This window comes from Orbicella faveolata, unplaced genomic scaffold (assembly GCF_042242905.1).
Source record: "Orbicella faveolata isolate gen_17 unplaced genomic scaffold, um_ofav_v1 contig_46, whole genome shotgun sequence".
Classification (NCBI taxonomy): Eukaryota; Metazoa; Cnidaria; class Anthozoa; order Scleractinia; family Merulinidae; genus Orbicella; species Orbicella faveolata.
Genome location: NW_028301576.1, coordinates 15,509,363 through 15,532,765, shown reverse-complemented (window position 1 = coordinate 15,532,765; position 23,403 = coordinate 15,509,363). Strand labels below are relative to the sequence as shown.

The window sequence follows — 23,403 nt, the reverse complement described above, 5'->3', positions numbered from 1 at the left end:
CAGATTTTGCAGCAAACTTCAGTGAAGTGGGAATTAGGGAAGTCATATGTGTTTTTAAGAAGGGAGCATTTTCTTTCAATAATGCAGCTATAATGACAATTTTTGATTGGCGGGTGACTCCTTGTGAGTTTGTGGCGTTTTAGATTCAACTTTTTGCAGTATTTCAGAAAAAAATTGAGAAAATTTGAGCTAAACGCATTAAATTAGATGGGTTACTTTCAAATTCTCAGATCCTTAGCTATCTGCCATCACCGCGGATAAGCCCACTACGTTTACTTTAAAAAAAAAAAAAAACAAGTTCAGTTTAGATGGTATCTTAATCCATCAAATATTTTAGCTCTTTTGAAATTTAAGAAATTATTCATGATAATGAAAAATACTTAATTAACGTGAAAAGCTGTGTTGTCGCGAAAAAGACGTAAAATAGCGTTACATAAAATAGCGCCGGCTGAACTGGTTAGGGTTAAATTTCTCTTGCAGAGTGTCTGGGTTCTCGAGAGAACGTTTCTCTTTTCGCTTGAGAAGACGGCTGAACTTGGACTTGGCTATTGAATGACAAGCTGTTTTAAAAGAAATTTAACCCCCAGTAGAGTATTTTGAGCTGAATTTCACAACAGGAAAATCACACGCATGCGGTCAACAACGATTTCTATAAGTAAACAATGCTAGTATTTTCTCTCAACATAAGTAGAAGTTTAGAAAAAAACAATTTATTTTGAGAAACTTTAAATAATTAAACACTGATTTGTCAGGTTATCGGTTGCATGATACTAGAGGAGAATTTCGTATCACTATGATTCTTGGAGAAAAGAAATTTTCAAAGAGAAAACAACCCTGTGAGTCTTTATGTGTTACGCCTAGCTAGACTTAGCACAACACTCGAGTGAAAGTTGATAGTCGACCAGTTTGTAACGAATGGTTAAATATTTTCCTTAACTGAGTTTACGAAGCGAGGTCAAAAATTCGATGAAGTATTTTTGAGCAAACATTTATCAATCTCTGTTGGAATAGAGAAACAACTTAAGCTTCAGTTATACAGAGCATTTTTCGCCCAGAAACTGAATGCCTGCATGTTAGACGTTTGTTGAACTTGTCACTAACTTCGTCTATTTTCTTTGTCACCAAACTTGGCTTTCTGTAAACAAAAAAAGGCTCACAGACTGTCCCACATCACGTGTAAGCTACTCGCCACAGTAAATACGTTTTTCTGTTATTCGTTGTATATTCATGCTGGAAAATTTCCTGAAAAACTTCCTGTGTTCGGTGGTAAAGCAATATCTTACAGAAGGAGACAGAATGACTGTGTTGAAAGTCACACCTGTGTGATTTTCGGAGACACAAGGTTGTGGTTCAGTCGATATTTTGCTAACCCGAAAAAGAGCCACGACCATCTCCGCTCCGATAATCTAGGGCCCTCGAGTATTCCTGGGCAGTCCAAAGCATTTCAACGTCCCTCTGAATTAGAACTTTCTAAGGAAACAACATTTCTTGTAAAGGTGAGTTCTTGTATAACAATTAAATATGATTTTTTTTCATAATACACAACGTAAATAATGCGTATTATGCCACTTAATACCTCGCGCAATAAAAGCGTGAAAAACGTGCTGATTTGCAGTTAAAGGCAAATGGATTATGTTATTTTATCTGTCTGTATTCTTCGGATTTTCTTTGCTTGAGTGATTTGGCGTGATGTATTATCAAATAAAATGAAACCTAGCGGGTATTTTAGGTAAATCGCAAAGACATTGGAGAAGATTGGTACAAGTTACCAGTTCAGTGTACACCATAAGTTGCAATCATAATATTTTCGCGCACTTTACTCTCAAGTATTCAGTTACTATATGCAGAGTGAATTTGGGTTAAAAAGTCTCGAGCTTTATTTTACACAGCCGGCCCGCAACTAAAGGAAACCGACCGAGACTTCGTCTAGATACTAGACCATTTTGTTTATTACAAATTCTGTCACCTTTTGGCTCAAGCTCTCAACCACAAGAAAGGTTATCACAGAGCAACCATTAAGTGTTATTTACTCTAGCGCTAATATTTACTAAAAATAATGTGGGCCACCGGCACATGAAGTTATCAGATTCGCTTAAAAACAAACGCGCAATTTTTCCTTTAAATTTTAGGATACTTGATCTTGCCTTGTCCATAGCATTTGGTGAGATCTACAACTACGTTTCTAACTTTGAACACGTGTTTTCAAACTTCGAACTTGTCCGAAATGTCAATTTGCTAATATTTTCCTTTTGTTGGCCTAGTTAAATTTGTCCCGCTTCACTACATTTCTCAGACAACTCAGAGACGAATTAAGCTTTATCAAAACATTTCAGTTGTGTTCTTCTACTTCTTTTTACACTAGGACGTTTAAAAAAATATCATGAAGGGTTTTTTAAATCGCATTTTTTCAATAAGTACACGTACGTTCTGTAAATCCTATACTTTCGGCCCCAGGAATTAAAATAAACAGTTTAATTGTTTCTGAAATACTTCTTGAGTTAGCCCTGGTTCCAGAATGTTAAGTGATCTATAGCCTTATGATTCTCAAAACTGAAGAAAACAAACGAGGTTTTGCGACGCAAACATACGTGCCGTTCACGTCAATTAAATAAGAAAACATCCCTGCTATTCTTTTCTAAAATGCCTTGATATTATTTCTTTTGTCATGGCTCCACTGATCAGCATTGTTCACTTAAACTATGACGCGAGTTTTGTAACTATAACAAACAGGAATCGACCTTCATTACTCATGTGTGGCTACGAAGATTTTACCATAAAAGGTATTGAGAATATTGTTGGTGATTCACGTAAGCTGCAACTGGCCTTATGAAACTTCGATTTTCCGTGTTAATTCTGGCTGTAAGCACTAACTCTTGTTTACGCCAATAGCCTGGCATCAAGTCTCGTTATCAGTTACGTTTCGCAGAGAAATTTCAAAAAGGTCAAAAGTTTTCCGATGTGGTAGTTTTAATTATTTAGAAAAAGTGAAAAACGCTGCGGGCAGTCACGTACTTCGTGACCGTGAACTGATGCAATTTATGACTTGAACACATGGAATTATCTGCATGTCCTTTTAACGAGTCTTTCCTAAATTACAATATGTCATCTTTGAGTATAAGTTTGTTTTGTCCATTTTTTCTTTCATCTTTCATAGAACTATGCCATTCTAACCAATTTATTGCTGTTGTGTTCCATTGTACTGTCATGGTTATGGCATTTTATTTTGGGTGTGGTTATTTAAATGCATGAGTACTAGCACATTATTACCGACCTTCAATGAATGAATTCAGTCAACCTACAAATCACCTTCATTTACGTGGTTTCTTCCAGCCTCCAGAAAACAAGTTACGTTTCACTAACGTGTAGCCTCCAGGGCGGGGGGCGGCATTCCCTTATATGGGCTATATAAGTATGTGCGGCCTCAACGGATATGATTTTTCAGCCGTTTTGGTCATAAATAGGGTATCGATTTGGCCATTTTGGTCTATAATAGGGTATGGCTTTTGTACTCTAGTCTTGAAATGGGCATATTTTTTAGAAAAAGCTACTTTTTGATCATTATCGATAAGACCATAAACAAAACCCTTCAAAAATTATGTTAAGGGCAACTGTGTCAGCCTCAACGGTCATTAACAGGGTATCGAATTGTGATAAGTTAATAAAGATGGTGAATTTTAAGTTCGGTAATGAAATGTGAAGGTAAATTGATCAACATGACACGAGCGTGGGAATTTTAGGGTATCGAATTTTTGGTCTGGTCATAAATAGGGTAGGGTAGGTAGGGTTCTTGGAGTAAACCCCCGTCCCCCTCCCCGGGGTGGCTATATCAAACATGTTTAAGTAGTCAACTGTTTCTCTACGTAGGTATTAGGGAGCTTAAGCAACGACGACGACGACGCCGAGGACGACGCCTAGTAAAAAATGAATTTATAATTTACAAGCGAAATTCGCGATTGTCTAGATCTGTTCGGTACGCCAATGACTCTAAAAACGTGCTTGAGCTAAATGTGCAACGACGGCGTTCAATTCCAAATGGAAATACGAAAAATTAGCCGTTGTCGTCCACGTTCCGTAGACGACGCAGAACTTGTTCATTTCACGTTGTTGTTTTGCAGAGGACGGCAATGAAACGTACAAAGATATATAACGCACGTGGACAGCTATTGTTTTCCTCATTAAACCTTTTGTTTAGTGACGTTCTCGTTGCCGTCGTCGTCGTGGTTTGCTTAAGCTCCCTATTTCAAAGGAACTGCTGCAGGGCTGACCGAAAACATGTTTTCATGACATGCAAATTTGTATCACCGAACCTTTCCAAAAAATGTACGAATAATCCTTTGATGTTTTACTGTTCATCTATATCTACATTTGATTTTGTCGGTAAAGTCGTTAGACATCACACCAACGTTAGCTTTCTTTTAATTTTCTACAGATTTATTTTACTTTTACCAGCATGGGGTTGCTTAGTTTTCGAGTTACATTTCACTTGAATGGTTTTGTGTCATCCTGTCCCGGGGTGTGGTTTTGACTGCATGAATACTGTATCTCTTCGAGCTTCAGTGAACAAAATCACTTAACTCCTATTGAATGTTTCAAGTCGTAGTGGTCGGAATACTCCAGAATGAACTGTTGTTGACATCAGCCGAAGTGAGTGTACATGTATACTAAAGAAGAGTAGCAAATTACCATAAATTTTGTCTCCTTAAAAACTGAAAGGCCGAGGGGGTGAACCACAATGTCAACAAATTCCTAGCTATGTGGTCCGCGGCGTTCGTCATTTTTCGCGCGCAAGCGAGCGATGTTTCAGTGGCGTCATGGCACCTGCCGCCGCGTGCGTCAAACGGCGGGAAAATGACGCGTTTCCGTGTGTCGTGTGTCATGTTTGCCCACTCTGCATTTTTCTCCCCTTAAACTGGAAAGGAAGCGGTAAAAGAACATTTTCTTTAAGTATCAAGCGGTACAGGAAGACTTTTTGCCCGGGTGTAAACCACAAAGGTCTGCTCACCGACAAACCACATTAGAGTGAATTTGTGAGAGTGTCGTACGACTTAGCACGGATTAATGTGATATCACAACAAGACTTTCAAATAAAGTAGAGCTCCAAGCGATGCGTTTACCGTTGCAACGTGATTAAAACGAGAAGCATAGGAAAACGCGTAGACCGAATATCAGTCCGAAGTCTGCTGGCTGGTGTTTGATCAAAATGGTGCGAAAAAGGCGGCAAGAATGCTCCAACTCCGTTTGTTCCAAAAGAAACACTTTTATTTGTTAGCCAGAGTCGTACAATACAAGAAATCCGTGGCACAATCGCTTTGTGATCAAAGCCGATGCACACACAAAAGAGAACATTCAGTCGCTGTAAACTTGTTTACAATGAGATCAAACGCTGAGGGCAAAGCTTTTGTAGTCTCTTTGTTTTCAGCGGTAGTTGTCATAGCAACCAAAATCCTTTTGTTTCGGGAGGCACAAGTTCAATTAGCGCGAGTGCCGTGATTGGTCAATTGGGCACGAGAGAAAGAGATACTGATAATTATTTAATTAAGATCGAAATGCGTGGGACGAGACTTCAAATGACGTATTTTTAATACTCTCGCGACCGTTTGCATTAATAATTTATGAACCGATTCACTAATCGTCAACAGAGTCGCAACAGGGCATAACATCCTTTGTCTTCGGCTGCGAACCTAATTTAAATTATTCACCTGGGTTGATGACTCAAGATGCTTTCACACAAATAGTCCAGCTAAGATATTTCCCCTCTCCTTCGCCTGTACTCTCGTTCACTGCATTTCTGGGCAAAAGGTTTTAAAGTTCCCGTGGTACTTTATCTTGAGTACCAAGCTCTCCACAGGAAGTATAAACAGCCCGCACGGGTCGAATTTTACAGTTACAAACCACAGAGCGAGGTTAATCAGAATGCCGAGTACAAGAAATAGAAGCCGACTTACTGATCAATCAAGCAACAAGTTTGCCGCAAGTGATTTCGAGAAGAAAGCCCTGGCACCCCGGGTGAAAAGATGTAAACTTAAAGCGAAGAAAGCGCAAAACAACAAGAAAATCAGTGAACAATTTGACGACGAAGACGAAGGTATGGTTAAACGGGCGTATTATTTTCTGATACTACAAAAATTAATTATCTTTTGTCAATGCTTAATAAACTTTAATAGACATGGAACAAAAGTGATCTGAATTACAGAAAGGTTAAATATGTAAAGTTTTTTTCACCATGGATAGTTTTCTTCAATTATATCGACCATCACTGATTCACAGGCCGTTGCAGTCTTCCAAACTGAACTATTCATTTCATAAAGAGGCACTCAATTATATTAAGTCGTTTAGTAGGGTATACTCGAAAGTTTCGTCCCTAAGCGTTTACGCGATAAGTTACGTCACTATTTTGCCGAAGGCTAAACATGTTCTGATTCATTCAGACTGAATATTTTCGTGAATGCTTTTTGTACAAGCGGTGCAAGCTGCCTTGACCAATTGACCATTAGTTCTTTAGAAGTTGTACGTTCTGTAAAAGCTATTTAAGTTACGTCGATAATCCTTGTTATTGTACGTAATTGCCCTCTGGAGAGTCAAACCTGGCTGATTCAAATTCCCCTGCACGAAAAGTTTGGAGTGTCGAACTTGCCTGCTTGACTGCTCGCAGCCGACCGCATTGTAATGTTTTGAAAATGTTCTCGTCTGAGTTCGTAACAACAGAGGTCAAGCCAAGAACGCGAGCTGACCAAAAAGCGTGAAAACAAAAGCGATCATCTGCTGGAATCATGGAAAAGTGCACGAAGCGTGTAATACGCATCAGACGACAACGCGCTGAGTTGTCGTTCAGCCTCAAAGAAAGGATTACCTGTCAGAATTGAGAGGTTTCACGATAAATGACCTATCATTGTCCCGGCTTAATATTGAAGCTGCTTCCACGGTGATTTGGTTGTGATAGATGGGCCTAAAACCCACCAAAACTCACGGAACTCAAGTTCAAGTTCATTTTAGAGCACGAAGGATTGTCTGCTTGTGCAGCGCGCGAAATGGTGAAGTCGCGTCGTACCACTTCATGCAAGAACAAAGAAAATGAAGCTTGTAAGTGGCGCGCGATGAAAGCACCGATTTGTTCGTTTCCGTCTTGTTGACAGATCTGTTTCGCTCTCCACACAGGCGTCGAGTTTATAATGAAAGAGAGCAAGTCGAGAATATCCCATGGAAATTCAGCTGCTCCGAAAACGAAGAAGGAACAGCTCACGGAAACATTATTGTGGTAAGTTTATGATTTCCTGTAGAGGTGTTGGCCGCAACTTTGCGCCTCAGCATTTCAAAAAACGTTTCAAGTGCCGCTTGAAGATTATAATTCACACTTTCAATCCTTCTTTATGCCCAGTTATTAAGAATTAGAACTGGTCAGCTTTCTTTCAATTCAACAACAGTTTATTTTAATGGAGTTAAGGTGCAAGAAATTTGAAGTGGAAATCGCAAAACACTTATTATTAAAAGTGACTTTGCTGCTGCTAGAATCGTAGATTTTGCATGCTGTAATACTGGAGCTCACACGAATTTGGAAAGTTCGCAAACTCGGTTTAAGTTTTTAAAGAAACCCATTCGTGTTCGCAATTTTTTAGCTGACGCAATTGCAACACTCGTTTAGTAGAAGTTGACAAAAGTCTTGTCTTGATTTATTCTTTTTTTCGAGCCGTGTTTACAGTAAACACAGTGTTTTCATCCCATTTGCATGTCACTTTAGTCTTGGCGTTTTGAGCAACACCGATATCACATTTAAACGGTTTTCGTGCTATGTTATCTGCTTTGATAAATTGCTTGGATATGATATGATGATATACCGTATTTCCTTTTAGGCAAAAGGCTAACGAGCCTTCACACGCTTTCAAACAGCGTCCGGAAATTCGGCGGAAGATTAAATTCAAAAATATACAATGGGACACAAGTAAATTTAGGTGTAGTAACAGTGTGAACTACAAACAACAGCAATTGCTGCTTTCAATCTTCAAAGAGGGAATCGTTTTAGCGATAAGCCAGGCTTCCACATTTATTGACCTTGAGGAGCTGTTAATTAGCTTTCTTGAAATGCTAGATACCCTTGAAAGTTCTATTTTGGTCTTCTCGGCAAACTGTAGTTCTGTAGCTGTCATTTAAAGTAAACTCTGTCAGCCGTAAAATAGATGAATATTTCTCGACTCAACAGCTAGTAAGGCGATAAACAAACAGTGCTTTTAGGCCTTTCATCGAGTGACGTTCATAGTGGAAAAATGATCATAGCCGGACAAAAGCCTTGACGCACTCGAAGGTTTGGAATTGATATCGGCTGATGTCACCCTGGCAGAAAATACGCGAAATATTTTTACAGAATTGTGCAATCCGGGATTCTGAAAATATTTATCCTCGTTTAATGCGTTTCCTTTTGAGAAAAATGCTTTTAATAATATATTAACGAAAATACCATTAGAGAGCTCATATTTCCAAAATGTTTTTAATTGGTTTAAGAAGTTAAAACCATTTTTTTCGCGCCCGGGCTTTATAAAACTCCAACACAATTCACAACTTTTAAATAAGCTTTTATTTCTCTGTAATACCCTCGCGACACTCGAACATTTCAGCATTTAGCAGACGAAGTTGGTGATTAGTCCAATTGGACAGTGACCACCTGTTGATTTTATTCGCCGGAATTGGTTTTAAAGTTTAAAACTGCTCCTAGTACGTGACAATTTTAGAACCTAGGACCTGGGATTTCTACTTGGATCGAGAGTTTGTTGACATCAGGACGCAGTTCCATTGACTCGCTTAACCGACAATTAAAACGTTGCGGTTACATTCGATGGAATTGTCGATCTAGTTGTGGATACTTTCAGGTACTTACAAAAGACCGGAAAACAAATTCTTGAACCCCTTGGTGGCCTCAGGGATCTAAATTGAACACTCGAAATGTAAATTCTTCCACACCTGCATTTGAAGGTTTGCGGTGTGGTTGGCTGTCTGCGGTAATCAAAATAACTTCACGAAAAGTAGAATCTCGTTCTATAAGCCCAACAAAAACTCGTGAAATTGGTGAAAACAATTTTCTGATTCGAAATGTAGTTTGCTTTTTTGTCAAAATTGGACGTTGCTTGACAAAAAAATCTTCAACAGTACGTTTAATTACTCTTCTTTAATGCAATCAGGTTCAATTAGCGGCTTTATATCCGCTTATTGTGGTCTTCCCTATGACGTAGTGGTTTTTTTAACAGACTCAAATTTTTGCAATGAATATATTTTTATCGAAGATCGACGTATTTGTTTGCCGTCAAGTGACTTTCCTGAAGAATTGTTTAACTGTCGAGAGATCCTTAATTTAGCAACTTAGAACATTGCCTTCTGATCTCAAAGCGATCACAAATCCATTGTTTCAAGGGATCAGAAAAATCGAAAATACTAAGCGAGAATGATTTAGTTTAAGACTGAACGCAACACTCGTAAAGACGTAGCGTGTAGAACTTGTTTATGTCTGGTCTGGGGTCGCCGAGATAACTCGCGCTTTCCAATTGATAACCGACACTTGAACGAAGAGATTAGCCTGTGCGTGTTTCCATTACTGCTCAATTCTTGATCATCTTGATTCTAAAGGTCGGAAAGGTTCCTTGTTATAAATAAATAATGACATAGCCCTTTAGCGTGTCCACTGTTTGTTGTTTGTATCAAAGCCTGAAATTGAGCCACCTCGCCTGCTGCTAATGCTCACAAAAAATTTCAAAAACTGAGCAGAGTGCAAACAGAGTCTAATCAATGGAAATAAAAAGAGAGTATTATCCCGAAATTCCTTGAGATTTCTTAACCCTTCCAAGGGCATTCCCGTTCCCGAGGACCCCGCTTCTCGAGTCCAAACTAAAACGAAGGCTCTGGAAAGAACAGCGCTGCAAACTATAGTCTCTTGGCGCATGCGCAGACGATCTTTGGTGCATCACGTCTTTTGTAAGTTTGTTCATGGTCTTGAACAAAGATTATGTGACGTTTCTAAGTTATCTGCGCTGTCAAGCTAAGCAGTGTTTCGCGCAACTCTTTTGCCTGTCGGTATGAACAATTGCGCGACAAATACTGAAAAATTCGCAGACATGCATTGTGAAGAGTTAACTTGACTCTACTTTGTGAAACACTTTTTACGGGCTCAGTTGCACCTTTACTGATTAAACTGATGACATCTGTTTTATACCAAGAGATTAATCTCTTGTTTAAACCAACAACTTCTTGTATCTTGCAAAATTGCGAGATGAATTTCAACAATAATATTGCTCACTGTAGCAGTGCCTTTTTGGACAGATGCAGTGACGTTCCTGCCCCCTGTTTGTTGTTAAATCGCAAAAACCAACCTTACAGTTTTTTTCCCCCTTCACTATAAACCAGTGTATTTCATTGAGGGTTTTTCCTATGGCCGCTCTTGTACGAATAAGTGACCAGTTACCACAGCAGCACAAGTCGTGCTATACACCAATCACTGTGAACCACACATGGGTGTAGTACGACTTTTGTTTGAGCAGCGTTTGTAAGATTAAAGGGACGCAAGATTGAAGGAAATCCATCGCTAGACTTACAGCAGTATTTTGAGTTATTTTGGCCACGTACAAAATTACCTGTAAATTTTAGGAAACCTGAAAATAATATTTTACTAAGATAGAAAAACACCAAAGACATAATTTTAAACCATAAAGGAACAAGAATTGTGAAGGATGGAGAGGATTGACACGGATTGCAAACGGCAAACTTTTCCAGATCTGCAAACCGTGACGTAGCTTTTTTTTTCCTTTTTCTAGGCTTGAAGAGAATTATGTGATGTGTGAAGGTGTGTGTCTTCCTCGCTGTATTCTTTACGCTCATTACCTGGATTTCTGTCGAAGGCACAACGTTGATGCCGCCTGTGCCGCCACGTTCGGGAAGGTAAAGAAATTTGCTTTATTGAGTTAAAAATTTTGTCCTCCCTCTTGTTTCTGTTCTCATTATGACTGTCAACGGCCTTTTCGTAGAGGCTTATTCCAGTGGTATTTCAGAGAATTTACGTTTGGTTGGCGGTTAGGCTGAGCTTTGTTCATGAATACAACTACCATGATTCCCTGCAAGCGCGCCTCATAGAGGGAACTGGCCATTGGTACGATAAAGCTCGTGCAACAGGCTCAACCGATCAGATAAATTATTTTCATTGGCCAATCGGATGCGGTGAATGAAAACAAATCGTGATCTGTTTCTTGGGACTGTACCAGCGGTTACATTATGTTTTTTACTATGATCGAGTTGTCATTGCTTTATAGTTCATTCAGCATTCAGCATTGAGCACTAGTTCCTTCGCTCTGATGCAGTACTAACGCTCAAAAAGAAATATCAGTTGCTAAAATAAGAAAGAATAGCGTCGAGCGTAATTAACTTTTTGTTCAAAGCAGACCACATGTCTGATTATAATTTGCACCTCTTCTTAGAACTACTTTAAGTCGTGTTACTAGTTTCCACAGAAAGTCTTACGGTTATAAACTGGAAAAGGAGCCACGCGAGAACGAAATATGATTGCTATCACATTTCTTCTTTACAATCCTTCTGCTCTGGAAGAAGTTGAATCTTAATTCTGAACAGTTGCATTTAAGCGTTGCTTCGCCTTAATTATTTTAATAAAGATTTCTCGCAATTTGGAAATGAACTGTTTCCACACGAGAGAATGCCTAACTGATGAAAGACGTACAAAAACAGGTCGAGTGAATTTGACACCCTTAATAATTGTGCGCTGGTTAAATTAGGCTTTTCGATTGTACCCAGTGCATGTATTTCAAACTACAGTTGTTGTTTTTTTCATGGCTCCAAAATTATGGAAAACTTTCACGACCATTATCCGCTGTTTTGTTTTGTTTTGTTTTGTTTTGTTTTTTTATTGTTCGATCAGTCTTTGGGACTATTGAGAGAAACATTGTTTTCGAATGATTTGGTTAAAAGGTATATTCCAATAACTGTTAGGTAGTTCAACCAAAAAAACGGGGCTGAGCAAAGTATTCTAGAAGGATATATTTTGCCCGTTGTAATCGTCGATCAGTCAATAAGCTCCGGAAAACGAGTCTGTTTGTTTTCTAAAGTTCTTTAGGTATCTGTTTCCAAGAATTCCCTTTGAAAAAGGCATATACTTAGCAAAATATTTGTTAAGTTTATGAAACAACCTGAGACTATCCTAATGAATATTATTCTTTTTACTTGTAGACGATACGACTGAAATTTCCTCAACTAACAACTAGAAGACTTGGGACTCGCGGCCATTCAAAGTAAGTTGTCATCAACTGGAATTACTTATCATTTGAATCGCTAATGAGCTCTAAGATGGCGATTATTTAAACGAGCACTTGGCTAAATATACAACAGCATCGACCCTCTCGAATTAATCCTTTTTCATCTTTTTAGATATCACTATTACGGAATTGGCATCAAGGAATCGTCGGCTTATTATCATTCAGTGTACTCAGGCAAAGGTTTAACAAGGTAAGGAGATAATTTTCCGTATTGCCTTCTTGCCATGCAATATTAAACGACATGTCGCCGCTCGTTGTAATTAAATGGACCACCGTGGAAGAATAGGGTTTGTTTGTTGAAGAGACAAAAGATGCGCCGGTCCTTTCTTATTGAAAATTTGTAAGGGATGAAAAAACGGAAATTTGGAAATGTAAACTGTACATACTGTAAAAAAATATTGCAGCGTTAATGCTTTAAATCTGCTCTCTTAGAACTGAGTTGTTGAGAAACGGGAAGTTTCTCTGGTTTTTTTGCACCACCAATGTTGAAGAGTATTTCTGCACATGGAATAAAAGAAATCTTTCATACATTTAAGTTCAGTTATTCCTTTTGACACATTTTAAATTAAGGATACTGTAAATCAAAGCCAGTTATTATTAAAAGAACAATGCAGCACTAAACATGGACGGACGACAAACTGAACTGATAAAGGCGTTTGAAAATAGAAAATGTAACTCAACTGAAAATGAACCGGAGCATGCTCACAAATTGCAACTTTTATTGTTGAAAGTACAGAAAATTTCAGATCAGATAGGAAGTATAATGTGTAGGTTCAAGGTACAATATATCCGCCCTGTAAGCTCTCTTAAGCTAGGAATGCAATCTCTTGATAACCTTTTTTAATAAGAGTGAGACTTTATTTTAAAAAAAATACCGTTTATCCATTATTCATGAAAAGTGGCTTTTCACCTCACCAAAAATTAACACTAGTTGTTTTACATCCCTGGTTTAGCTTTGTGTTTTCGAATTCCATTTCTTTTAAATCAAAATCAAACGTTTACTATAAGAACTGTTTGGTTTGTGGTCTGTTTTTCCAACGCAATTGTAACCATCTCCTCTGTTTATATTTAGGGTAGGGCTTTTTTAAATTTTCTTTTGTAATCGGGTTATTAAGCAAGCTTTGACTGTTAACATTCGAATCACTCTCGAACTGTCAAAATAAAAAGGTTACCTCGCCTCAAGTCACGAAAAGAAACTCGATACAACGAAGAGAAACAAAGGGTGGAAGCACTTCTGCTTTGTTTTATTCATGTACAAAGCCCGTAACGCCGCCGTTTTAGAAATCGTTATTATTTAAAGTATCAACAGTTACTTGTTAACTTTCCCGCCCACGCATAGAATTGTATTCTGATGTGCCCGTGGATTGCTAAAAGTTACTACATGTAATAAAGATTTGCCAACATTTCTTGGTGCTGATGGTTTACCACTGACTGACCCTATATCTTTTAACGCTCGTTAGTTTAGAACAACATCTCCAACGAGAGCAAAGCTATGGGCACCGTGACATTTTGAAAGAAGCAAATTTAGAATGTATTTGAATGTTTATTAATAGCAAAGCACTTTACAGAGGAAATTCCCATGCAGTGTTCATCTCTCAAATTCGTTCGTTAAAAGCGTAGGTAAATGTATTTGTGTTCTACTAGAAGAGCGGAAAGAAACCGGTTAACCGCGTTGTTTGTTAAATTTACATTCAAGCAAATTATAACTGAATGTTCTCTGCCTTGAGCCAGCGTATACGTCAGTGGTAGTGATACCTCGTGTTCAGTTACATGACAACTAGTCGGTGAATATCAAGTTTAACCAGTTGAAATCCATCGATTGACGTGCTTGCCAAGAGAAACTGGTTTAACCTGATTTTTCTATAGAAAGTCCTTCACCCAGTGATATACATTTTTCTTTATTATCTTGTTTCAAACAGATTTTCTGGTTCAAAAGTAAAGAATGAGGTAAGGAACTGATGTTAAAAACCAATCTTAACAGCACAAAAAGAGAAAACACTTTTGACTTGGTGTTATAACGAACATCCATAATTTTGTTGAAACTTTTCTAACTAGGCACGGGTGAGGTTTAGCTGTGTTTGAGTGATGTATTTTATCCCTAGTGTTTACCTTTCTTTTTTTTTTTTCTTTTCCCTTTCTCTATCGTATCGTTTACCATAACACTTTTGCTTTATTTTTCTTTTTGCGCAGGGTTCATTTTCAATTCGGAAATATTCACTCAGCTCCAAAACTGGAACATTATTACCCGATTTTCCAAATCCAAGATTACTGGAGCTACCGGAAGACATTTCTCTTGAAAAGGTGAGATCCTACAATATCACAACCTTCGTTAAATTTACCGCTGCTTCTTTCCGACATCTTATTGGCTTGAATTGATCACATGACGAAATAGCACTTATCTAGTAATAAGACCGACTGTTGTTTCTTCTCATAGATCAGCTATTTTATGAAAGAAGCTCGCATGCTGGTCGCCATGACAACGAATGACATAAAATGCTTTTGACCCAAGCAGCGTGTATCAGACAAAAAAGTATTGAGATCCTGCAGACGGCAACTGGAACTCAGATGCCTAAAGTGAACAAGCAGGGTACCTTTCTTCGTACATTTGTTGTGCTACAAGAGTGTAAATATTTCTGACTGTTTATTTTCAGGTTGAAACGTTCGTGGTGATGTACAAGACTCACTGTCAGTGCATACTGGATACTGCCATCAACGCTAATTTTGACGAGGTACGCAATTGCGTCCACCTAACCCAACTCCTCAGTGTGGAAATTAGTTTTGTGTCTGCTTTATTCGCTGATGTAATTGGTCAAGAAAGCCTTGCACTTGCGCAGCCAATCAGATGCAAAACCAAAACCTTGCCGTGATTCAGCTTGCTCCGCTTTTCCCGCGCTTTTTCTCTCGAATTCCGGTTGGTTGCTTCACTGCTCTTTTTCCCGCTTTATTAGTGGTTGTTACAGTTGCTTCTTTCGTTTTAGTTTAAGTCTTAACCCTGTTTTTTCAAATACGCTTCTGATTAATCGAAGAGAAAATTTAACAAAATTGAAGGACAAAACAGTCTGAAAGTCGCTTTGTTAATTTGTATGAGGCGTCATATACAACGCAAACTTGGTCCAGCGAAATGTCGTTTTAATTTAAATATGAAAATTAGTCGTCATTCTTTCAATAGTGCTCTGTATCGGTTATTGGCCAGTTTTGGTGGGAAGGGTACGTGGTTTTATGATATCTTCATGTCGTTAGAATCGGTGGATGTGTTTCACGAGTATCAATAGTGAGATTAGAATGCTATGGGATTTAAAGATTTGTTTTGTTCTACTTGATATGTTTTGGTTTCTGGTTGTAAAACCGAACTTGACGAAATGGTATCTGCTTGTCATTTCAGATAAAAAATTTCCTCCTTCACTTTTGGCAAGGAATGCCAGATCATCTTTTACCGCTGATGAACACGGAAGTTGTTGCTGATGTAGTTTGTGTGTGTGATTCAATTCTCTACAAGGTAATGAGATGAGCCCGTACTATCATAGGAAGTGGACTCTTTAAAACGCCAGAATACAGAGCTTAAGTAAACCACGACGGCATCGGCGTCGGCAACGAAAACGCCACTAAATCAAAAGGTTTAATGAGCAGAACAAAGGCCGTGCACGTGCGTTATAAATATTTGTACTTTTCTTTGCCGTCCTCTGCAAAAAACAACAACGTGAAATGACAAAGTTCTGCGTATTTAGAGAACGCGAACGACGGCGGCTAAGTTTTTCGGATTTTCATTTGGAACTGAACTCTGGCGTTACATATTTAGCTTGAGCAAGTTCTGAGACTAACAGGCGCACTGATCAGATCTAGACAATTGCGAAATCCATAGGTAAAATATAAATTCATTCTTTACTAGGCGTTGTCCCCGGAGTAGCCCCCGTCATTGCTTAAGCTCTCTCCAAGGTCTTTACGCCAACAGGAAAGCATACGTCCTCGCGAAACCTACGGAAAACGAGTTTGTATTCGAAGTTGCAAGATAATGGCTGGTTTGCAGTGTCACGCCATCAAAAATAAAAATCATAACCATACAATAAATTAAGTCAAGAAGCTGGGATATGAAAGATGATTGATATGTAGACAACCTCGCCAAGATTTAGGTCTGTGCGGTTTTTCATTCTCCCGTTACGTTATTCGGAGAAGTGTTTCACTCAAATTTATAGATCTTTGTGTGGAGGCGCCATGTTTGTGCCCCTCGGAGGGACACAAACATGGCGGCCGTAAAGTGACAGAAACATCTGTCATCGAGTTTTGCCACTGAAACGAAAAAGTATTACTCTAGAGTTCCGACACATTAAAATCAACACTTCTTATAGAGCAACAACTGTTTAGTTAGCAAAAACTTGAGATATAAGTCATCTTTTTGAATACTCGAGAGCCTTATCGGGCCGCCATTTTAATGTCACACAACGCATAAACTTGGAAATTCAAACCTTGCTCTATTACATAATGAGAACCCTGTCGAGCTTAAACGCTGCAAAACGTCAAGTTATTAGAGGGTCTTACATCTGATGAAACTAAAACTTCAGAAGGATTGGTTATTTCTTATTTTGGAAAATGATGACTTCACATGAAAAGCGGCAATATGCATTTCATAATTTCCGTTAACTATAACGGGAACTTTGAAAACCAAACAACTTAAAGTAGATAACGTGACATAGAGAGGGTAAAACTAGGTACTTGTATTGATAAAAACTGATTTAGTTCTGGCCCTCGTACACAAATAGTTTAAAAATAATGAACATTCCCAAGTTACATTGTTTTCTACCTATCGTGAGGAAAAGATTTCAGTCATTACATACCATTATGTTGGGAGGCTGGATTTTAGCAAAGTTTGCTCAGTAGCATTTTGGAAGGATACGATGGGCCTTTCACTCAAACTCACTCAAATGTTTCTTTTGCATAATGTAATATAATGAGTGTAGGAACTCTCTTTGTAAAAAACGAAGGGTAAATAGAATATGTTGCTGTCTCTGTCAGGTTTTAATGGATGTTCTTGTGCCGTCCACGATGCAAGATGTTCCGGAGGGGTAAGTACTGTGCTCAAATTTTAAATACGTTCTGAGTTCAATCTAGTGTTCTGATCAATTACGACGATTTGTCGTTCCAGACTTCTCGCTGATATCAGGACGTTTGCGAGACATCTGGAGTCCTGGGTACTAGCTGCAACAGTTGAGCTGCCAGATTATCTTAAAATGGGAAAAATTCAAGGTGTGTTGAGAATGTGCTTTTTTAAAATTAATAATCTACATTCTTTGTAACCGGATTCTTATTAGATCTACACACCTGTTTTTCTCCAACTAACCATGTTTCTCTTTTTATTTATTCAACTGAAGCTGTGAGACGTTTTGTTCAGTCACTGAGAAGGCAAACATCTTTCTTACATCTTGCACAGGTAAGATAAGGCGATAACTTTGAAGAATGTGTGAAAAAGCACATTAATCTTCAGATTTCTATTGTTCTATTCAAAATTCTACTTTATTTAAAAAAGAACCGAGAAAATCTTATTTTTCAATTAAGCGACTCATTGAATAGGCTTCCTTGACTATTACGCTTACGGAACAAAAGATAACGGGATCGATGACAGGAGCTGGGAACGGACAGTTTTAAAAGGGGCACAATTTAAAGATCAAACGAGTTAAAGATTTAAGTAACCTAATTTTGAGAGATTCAATGCATTTTAACATCGTAATTCCTGGGTTGAAAACACGATAAAAAGAGAAATGGCAGTCTAAGAGTAGTGCAAACTGCTGGAGTTACTAATATTACCTTTTAATTTGTTCCAGACTTCACGTCCCGTTTTAGCGAACCAAGAAGTTGTTGATCACATGGTGAAAGATATCGAGAAACTCGATAACGGAGGCACAGGGCGACCAGCACTGTGTACAAAAACTGAAAAAGACTGCGAGGATGGATTTGACAATGAATGTAAGCAATAGTTTGGACACCAACTTTGTTTGCTCCAGCAGTTAATTTTTCCGCCTCAGAAATAACCTTTCAATTCCTTTATTTTAATTTTTAGTTCTTCAAGATTTTGTGGATCTTTTGCGGGAACAGGCGCCTTTGGAGTCGTACGTAGAATGGCTAGACAGACTGGTCGAGACGAAAATCATAAGGGTAAGCTCTTATAATGTGTTATTCACGTGACATGCACGTGATATGTGACATGCATCGAAGTGCACGTGATATGCACGTGATATAAAATGATATGCATGTGATATACACGAAGACCGACGTCATCCCGTTCGTGTACTTCCTCATATACATGCACTTTGATGGTGCTTTGGAAAAGTAGCTAAGGATCGAATACCGAAAACAGAGTATTGTACTTTAATACGAAAAGTCGTTACCTCTGGAGGTTAAACACGTATTTTTAAAAAAATTTTGAAGAATGTGATAGAAAGGTGCATTTTCACTAATGTTATCTATTTGTCATCCTTTTACAGCCCTGCGAGGGAACTGGTGACGACTTTAAGAGTAGAGCCCAGGAATTCCTTTTAAGATGGTCATTCTTGGGAGCGAGGCTAATGCACAACTTGACCCTCAACGCCTCGTCATACTTTGGTTAGTGCTACGGTATTTACTTTGGTTTATGGCTGGGCGAGTTGTCGATTCTTATAATCCATTACAAAGCAAGTTACTTTTCCGATTATCAATAAGATCGCAAAGAATAGTAATATCAGTTCTAAATGGTGTTAAACTCTCACTGAGTCTCTCTGCCAATGAGTTGTGTGATGGAACAACAACCACGACATCCTCGCAGTCTCATCAATATTGTTGATCCTAACAGTATGCAGTGTGTGCGTTTTGTACGGGAACGTATTAACATGTTAAACATGTTTAAAAGTGGCTTAACTAAGAAAAAAATAGTTGCTCATACCGTGCACACTCCACAACTTAACCAGGCAAAAACGTGTTTGATTAAAAATAAAATTGAAGAAACCTTAACCTGATTAGTCTGAATGGGGTATAAGAGCTTTTCCGTAGCTTATTAGATAGAGAGACCGCCTGGTATCTGGGAGGTCATTGGCTCAATTCTCTTTGGGGACTGAGATGTGTTTTGTTCCAAGCTAGCGACGTGCTGGAAATTTCATCTTCTGTATTTTCACCAAGCATGAAACACTGTCTCCCGTGTTTGATATATTACTTGAAATTTACAATTTTTCATTATTTATCCAGAAAATAATTTTCTCTTTTCACTAGTTTGCCTGGCCAGGGTTGTTCGAAAGGTGTATAATGCTATCCGCTAGATAGATCATTATCCAGTGGATAGCGTGGTTTGTTTTGTCAACACTTATCCATTGGATAGTGATTCATCCCGTGGATAGTGTTATCCACCTTTCGAACAACTGGGGCCAAGTCTTTTTCAGCCCTTTGTCTTACGTTTTCTTGCCATTTTCAGGTTCATTCCACCTCATCAGAATGCTTCTCGATGAATACATGTTGCTCGTCATCGAAACAAAATTCTATAACGAGACCGAAGAGAAGCTACAGGAAATGTTGGATAGACACTTGAAAATGGGTAAGTGGTGATTTTTATTCAGAGCAGCAGATGATCTAGCTCGATGTTAGGGCGTTATCCGTTGGTAATATTTTGCCTTTTGGATTCACAACATGACGATGTTGTAATATTCCAAGATTCTTATCTTCTTTGCTTATCTGCTGTAGCACATTTCGAAACGGTTTTTTTATTCCGCTTATAAGCCCACCCGGATATAAGCCCATCCAAAACCCCTTATGAAGTTGTATATTAGTGGCAGTTTACGGTATTACAATGAAAGGCAACGAATGATGTTTTTCTCTGTTATTTCTTTTTGTTAGGCGAAGGAGTCGACAAAGATAACTCTCCTCTTCGCGTGCAGACTGTTGTCACAAAAACCAAGTTTACCGTTCCCGACAGCGTTGTTCTAAACGGTGGCAAATTGCCTCCCAAAGTGGAAATCATAGAGCCTGAATACACCGGCAAACCGTCCAATCGCAACAAGCGAACAAAGTCACGTGACCAGTTAAACGGCCTGAAACCGAGACCCAAGAAACTCTCAACTCATCGCCTGAGCGCATGCTCTATGATAAGTGAACCGATGTCCCCAGCAATGAACGGGTTCCCGCCAACACCGTTGGAGTCGTCCGCCTTCATTATGCCTTCCCCTAAGGAGAATTTCTTCCCTGGTCACAATGGAATGCCTCAAGCGCCCGTGCTCACGCCTCCCGTTTCGCCAGCGGTGTCAACAGGGTTACCTAGGAACGCATTGGGAAGCAGCAACTTCTCTCAAGTGACGTACACAGCTCTGGGTGAGAAGAAGCAACCATGGGGATACCCCATAAATGGCGAAGTAAACCCTTCATCTGAGGTGATTGACAGCTTAGTAGCGCAACACTTCAACAGCTGTGGACTGGGAGGATTCGTGGCGCCAACTCGGTACCAGGCTCCAGCGACCAGCGAGAGCTGTTTCATGAACAACGTAAGTGTAACTATCGTTTTTATAATTTGGGATTAGTCATCTTGCATCAGATAACCTTTCCATTTTTTTTAAACAACAGCTAGTGCTAAATTCGGATTAAAATTCTTTCTCAGGATGTTCGTTATAAGTAAAGATAATCGTAAGAATGCGAGTGCATTAAGGATTTATACTACTCGTGATATTTGAAAATTCTCTCAAAATTGCACGAGCCTTTCGGCGAAGGCGATTTGAAAGAATTTTCAAATACCACGAGTAGTGTTAATCCTTAATTGCTGGAGCTTTGATACGATTACTTATTTCTGAAATGACCGAGAAAATTAGGAACGCGCGCGCGTTAATTTACACCGTAGTGGAAATAAAATACTAATGATAAATTTGCCAGCTCTTAATCTATCACAATGAAACAGTTTTCTCAGTCATATAATAAAGTGATAATTTGTTGGGGTTATCCCACATGGAATGTCACGTTCTGTTTCAGGCTTTCTCGTTATCATTACTAACTGTGTTTATTGACCTTTCAGGGCTATGCCCGCAACCCGGAGTACGTCCAAAATGGCGCGGCTCATACTGCTGGTGGTCATGGTCCCCTACCGTATCACCCCATGATGACCTCTGCGAACACACCCTACCCGCACGTAACGCAAGCCTACTACATGCCTGTAACGCAACCTCAGTCACGCACCCACATTGAGCACGTGACCACTAGCGTAGAAGTCCCGATGATGGCTTGTAACATAGTTTACTCCGAGGCATCAGGAATGTTGGATGAGGGGGTGGGGGTCGGGGATCACGCAGACGAAAACGATGAGTACATCAACATGACTGTTCATAAGCTTTTTAACGGGGACTGTGAGTTGGAAAAAATGGACTGCGTTGATGAACCAGGAATTCTTCCCTCCATAAATTCACTTCTTACAGAAGCAGCCATATAGATCGCATATGAGAAAGTAGTTTATTACAAATGTACAGAGAGATTCAGAAAATATTTTTGCGACTTGTTCAATTTATATAAATTTTTAATATGATACTTTCTGGTAACTTTGGTTAGCTGGTTTTTCTTACGTTTTAGAAGAAACAAATAACACGGGAAAAATAAATTGCTAATCCATAGAAATGTATTTTTGAAAACAACGAAATTACTTCTGTTTATGTTAAAATTAAGAAATACAAAGAACAATTTGTCCTTTTTGTACAGAAAGGAAGAGCTTGCCTCTCATACCAAGAATTAACGTAATCACTTTAAAATTCCGTTTGCGCTTGATTCTTCTCCGTCTCTGAAACTTCTGGGAATTGATGTCCGCACGTGAGGGAAGCCTGACATTCAAATAGGAATGATGACGTGGTCAACGGAGGTCCGTGAGGTGCTCTGATTGGTTGGTTAGTTCTGTATCAACCAATCAATTTTTCGTGTTGAATGTCAGACGTGTTGCGCGCGAGGAGAGGCATGTGTTTACTTCTCGTTAACTTTCTTGGGTGACTGTCTGCACAAACAAGGACAAAACGGTTTTCTATTTCCATTAGGAAATAATATAAGACACCCATAGGAGTACGTTTCAGCGTTTTCACAGAGTTATAGAAACAGGCCTTAATCTGTTCAACTGTGTGTAATCGGGCTCTCGCTGGTTTTGTTCCTTATGTCGAAAATGAGAAAGAAATTTGTTTTATTTAGCCACCAAACAGATTCGCAGGAAAATAGTTATTCGTCGATTTTTATCACTGATACAATAAACAGCGCTCGAAATGTCAAATAAGATGAAATTGCTCTCCCGATTTCCCCATACTCGCTAAATTGCTTTCCACTCAATTGTGAAAACCACACCACTGCTAATCTGGGGCTTGTGAGCTCGCATTTTCACATCTACGTCATGGCTAATTCGGCATAGTTGTTTAAGACGCAAATATGCTCATTTCCATGTGTCGATTTTGATTTATATAGTTACATATGCCATGTTGATAATTGATAATAAGTATTAATTAATTCTAAAAGAGGACCGAATGAAAATGATTAAATTAATTAGAAGGATCTACTCATCGTCTTGGTACAATACACATTCTGTAAAATAGAAAATACAATGAAACGATATATTTTCATAATGTAGCAGGTTTAACGTTGTAAATATTTGAACATTTTATATATGGCTGTTTTGTTGATAAACATGTTTTTGTACGCGAAGTTTAGGCTAAATGAAGTTCTATTTTGTAGACGAAGAAATCAAGAAATATATTGTTAATAAAATTGAAACTTATTGATTGGACAAAGTTTAGTTACTTGTGAACTTAAAATCTAACTGGATATTACGACAAGAACGTTTATTTAGAACTATTCCACGATAACTTTAGTCTTTTTTCTGATGTAAAAAAATCTTTAATTCAAGAGGAAACATCAGAACTGGAATTGAAAGTAAACTCTGCGTCCCAGAAGCCGCGATCCTTTGGTTAGAAACCGAAAACCCGCGGTCACTGGGGGAACGAGATTGCTGCCCGTGGACCAAAGGAGCCCCTATAGATCAGTTGACCGGTCAGTGGACTACAGACTACAGACTGCAGACCGGAGGTAAAACGCAGACTGCGGACTGCACACTGCAGACCCGGGGTAAAATGCAGACTACAGACTTTTA

At 38.8% G+C, this 23,403-nt stretch overlaps 1 protein-coding gene across 4 annotated transcripts; it reads left to right on the top strand.

Annotated features, from left to right (window-relative positions):
* Nucleotides 1–1,149: 1,149 nt before the first annotated feature.
* LOC110047467 (DNA-binding protein RFX6-like) lies at nucleotides 1,150–23,044 on the top strand. 4 transcript variants are annotated; one of them, XM_020753220.2, is made up of 18 exons: nucleotides 1,150–1,496; nucleotides 7,156–7,255; nucleotides 10,791–10,914; nucleotides 12,211–12,272; nucleotides 12,409–12,486; nucleotides 14,216–14,243; nucleotides 14,487–14,597; nucleotides 14,948–15,025; nucleotides 15,679–15,792; nucleotides 17,304–17,353; nucleotides 17,434–17,534; nucleotides 17,660–17,718; nucleotides 18,110–18,251; nucleotides 18,346–18,440; nucleotides 18,770–18,887; nucleotides 19,726–19,845; nucleotides 20,145–20,785; nucleotides 21,307–23,044. In XM_020753220.2, the coding sequence occupies exons 2-18, from the start codon at nucleotides 7,170–7,172 to the stop codon at nucleotides 21,715–21,717; spliced, it is 2,418 nt and encodes an 805-aa protein (XP_020608879.2). In that variant the 5' UTR covers nucleotides 1,150–1,496; nucleotides 7,156–7,169; the 3' UTR covers nucleotides 21,718–23,044. The 4 variants fall into 4 exon arrangements, with proteins under 4 accessions (XP_020608879.2, XP_089133396.1, XP_020608877.2 ...); XM_020753218.2 differs by lacking the exon at nucleotides 1,150–1,496 and adding an exon at nucleotides 4,188–6,085; XM_020753219.2 differs by lacking the exon at nucleotides 1,150–1,496 and adding an exon at nucleotides 6,142–7,080.
* The last annotated feature ends 359 nt before the right edge of the window (nucleotides 23,045–23,403 follow it).

Bases quoted from the DNA above. Each gene is read 5' to 3' on its own strand.
- LOC110047467 (XM_020753218.2), top strand. From the start codon at position 5,914: ATGCCGAGTACAAGAAATAGAAGCCGACTTACTGATCAATCAAGCAAC. The intron at 6,086-7,155 runs GTATGGTTAAAC...CTCTCCACACAG, and splicing joins ATTTGACGACGAAGACGAAG to GCGTCGAGTTTATAATGAAA. The intron at 19,846-20,144 runs GTAAGTGGTGAT...TCTTTTTGTTAG, and splicing joins GGATAGACACTTGAAAATGG to GCGAAGGAGTCGACAAAGAT.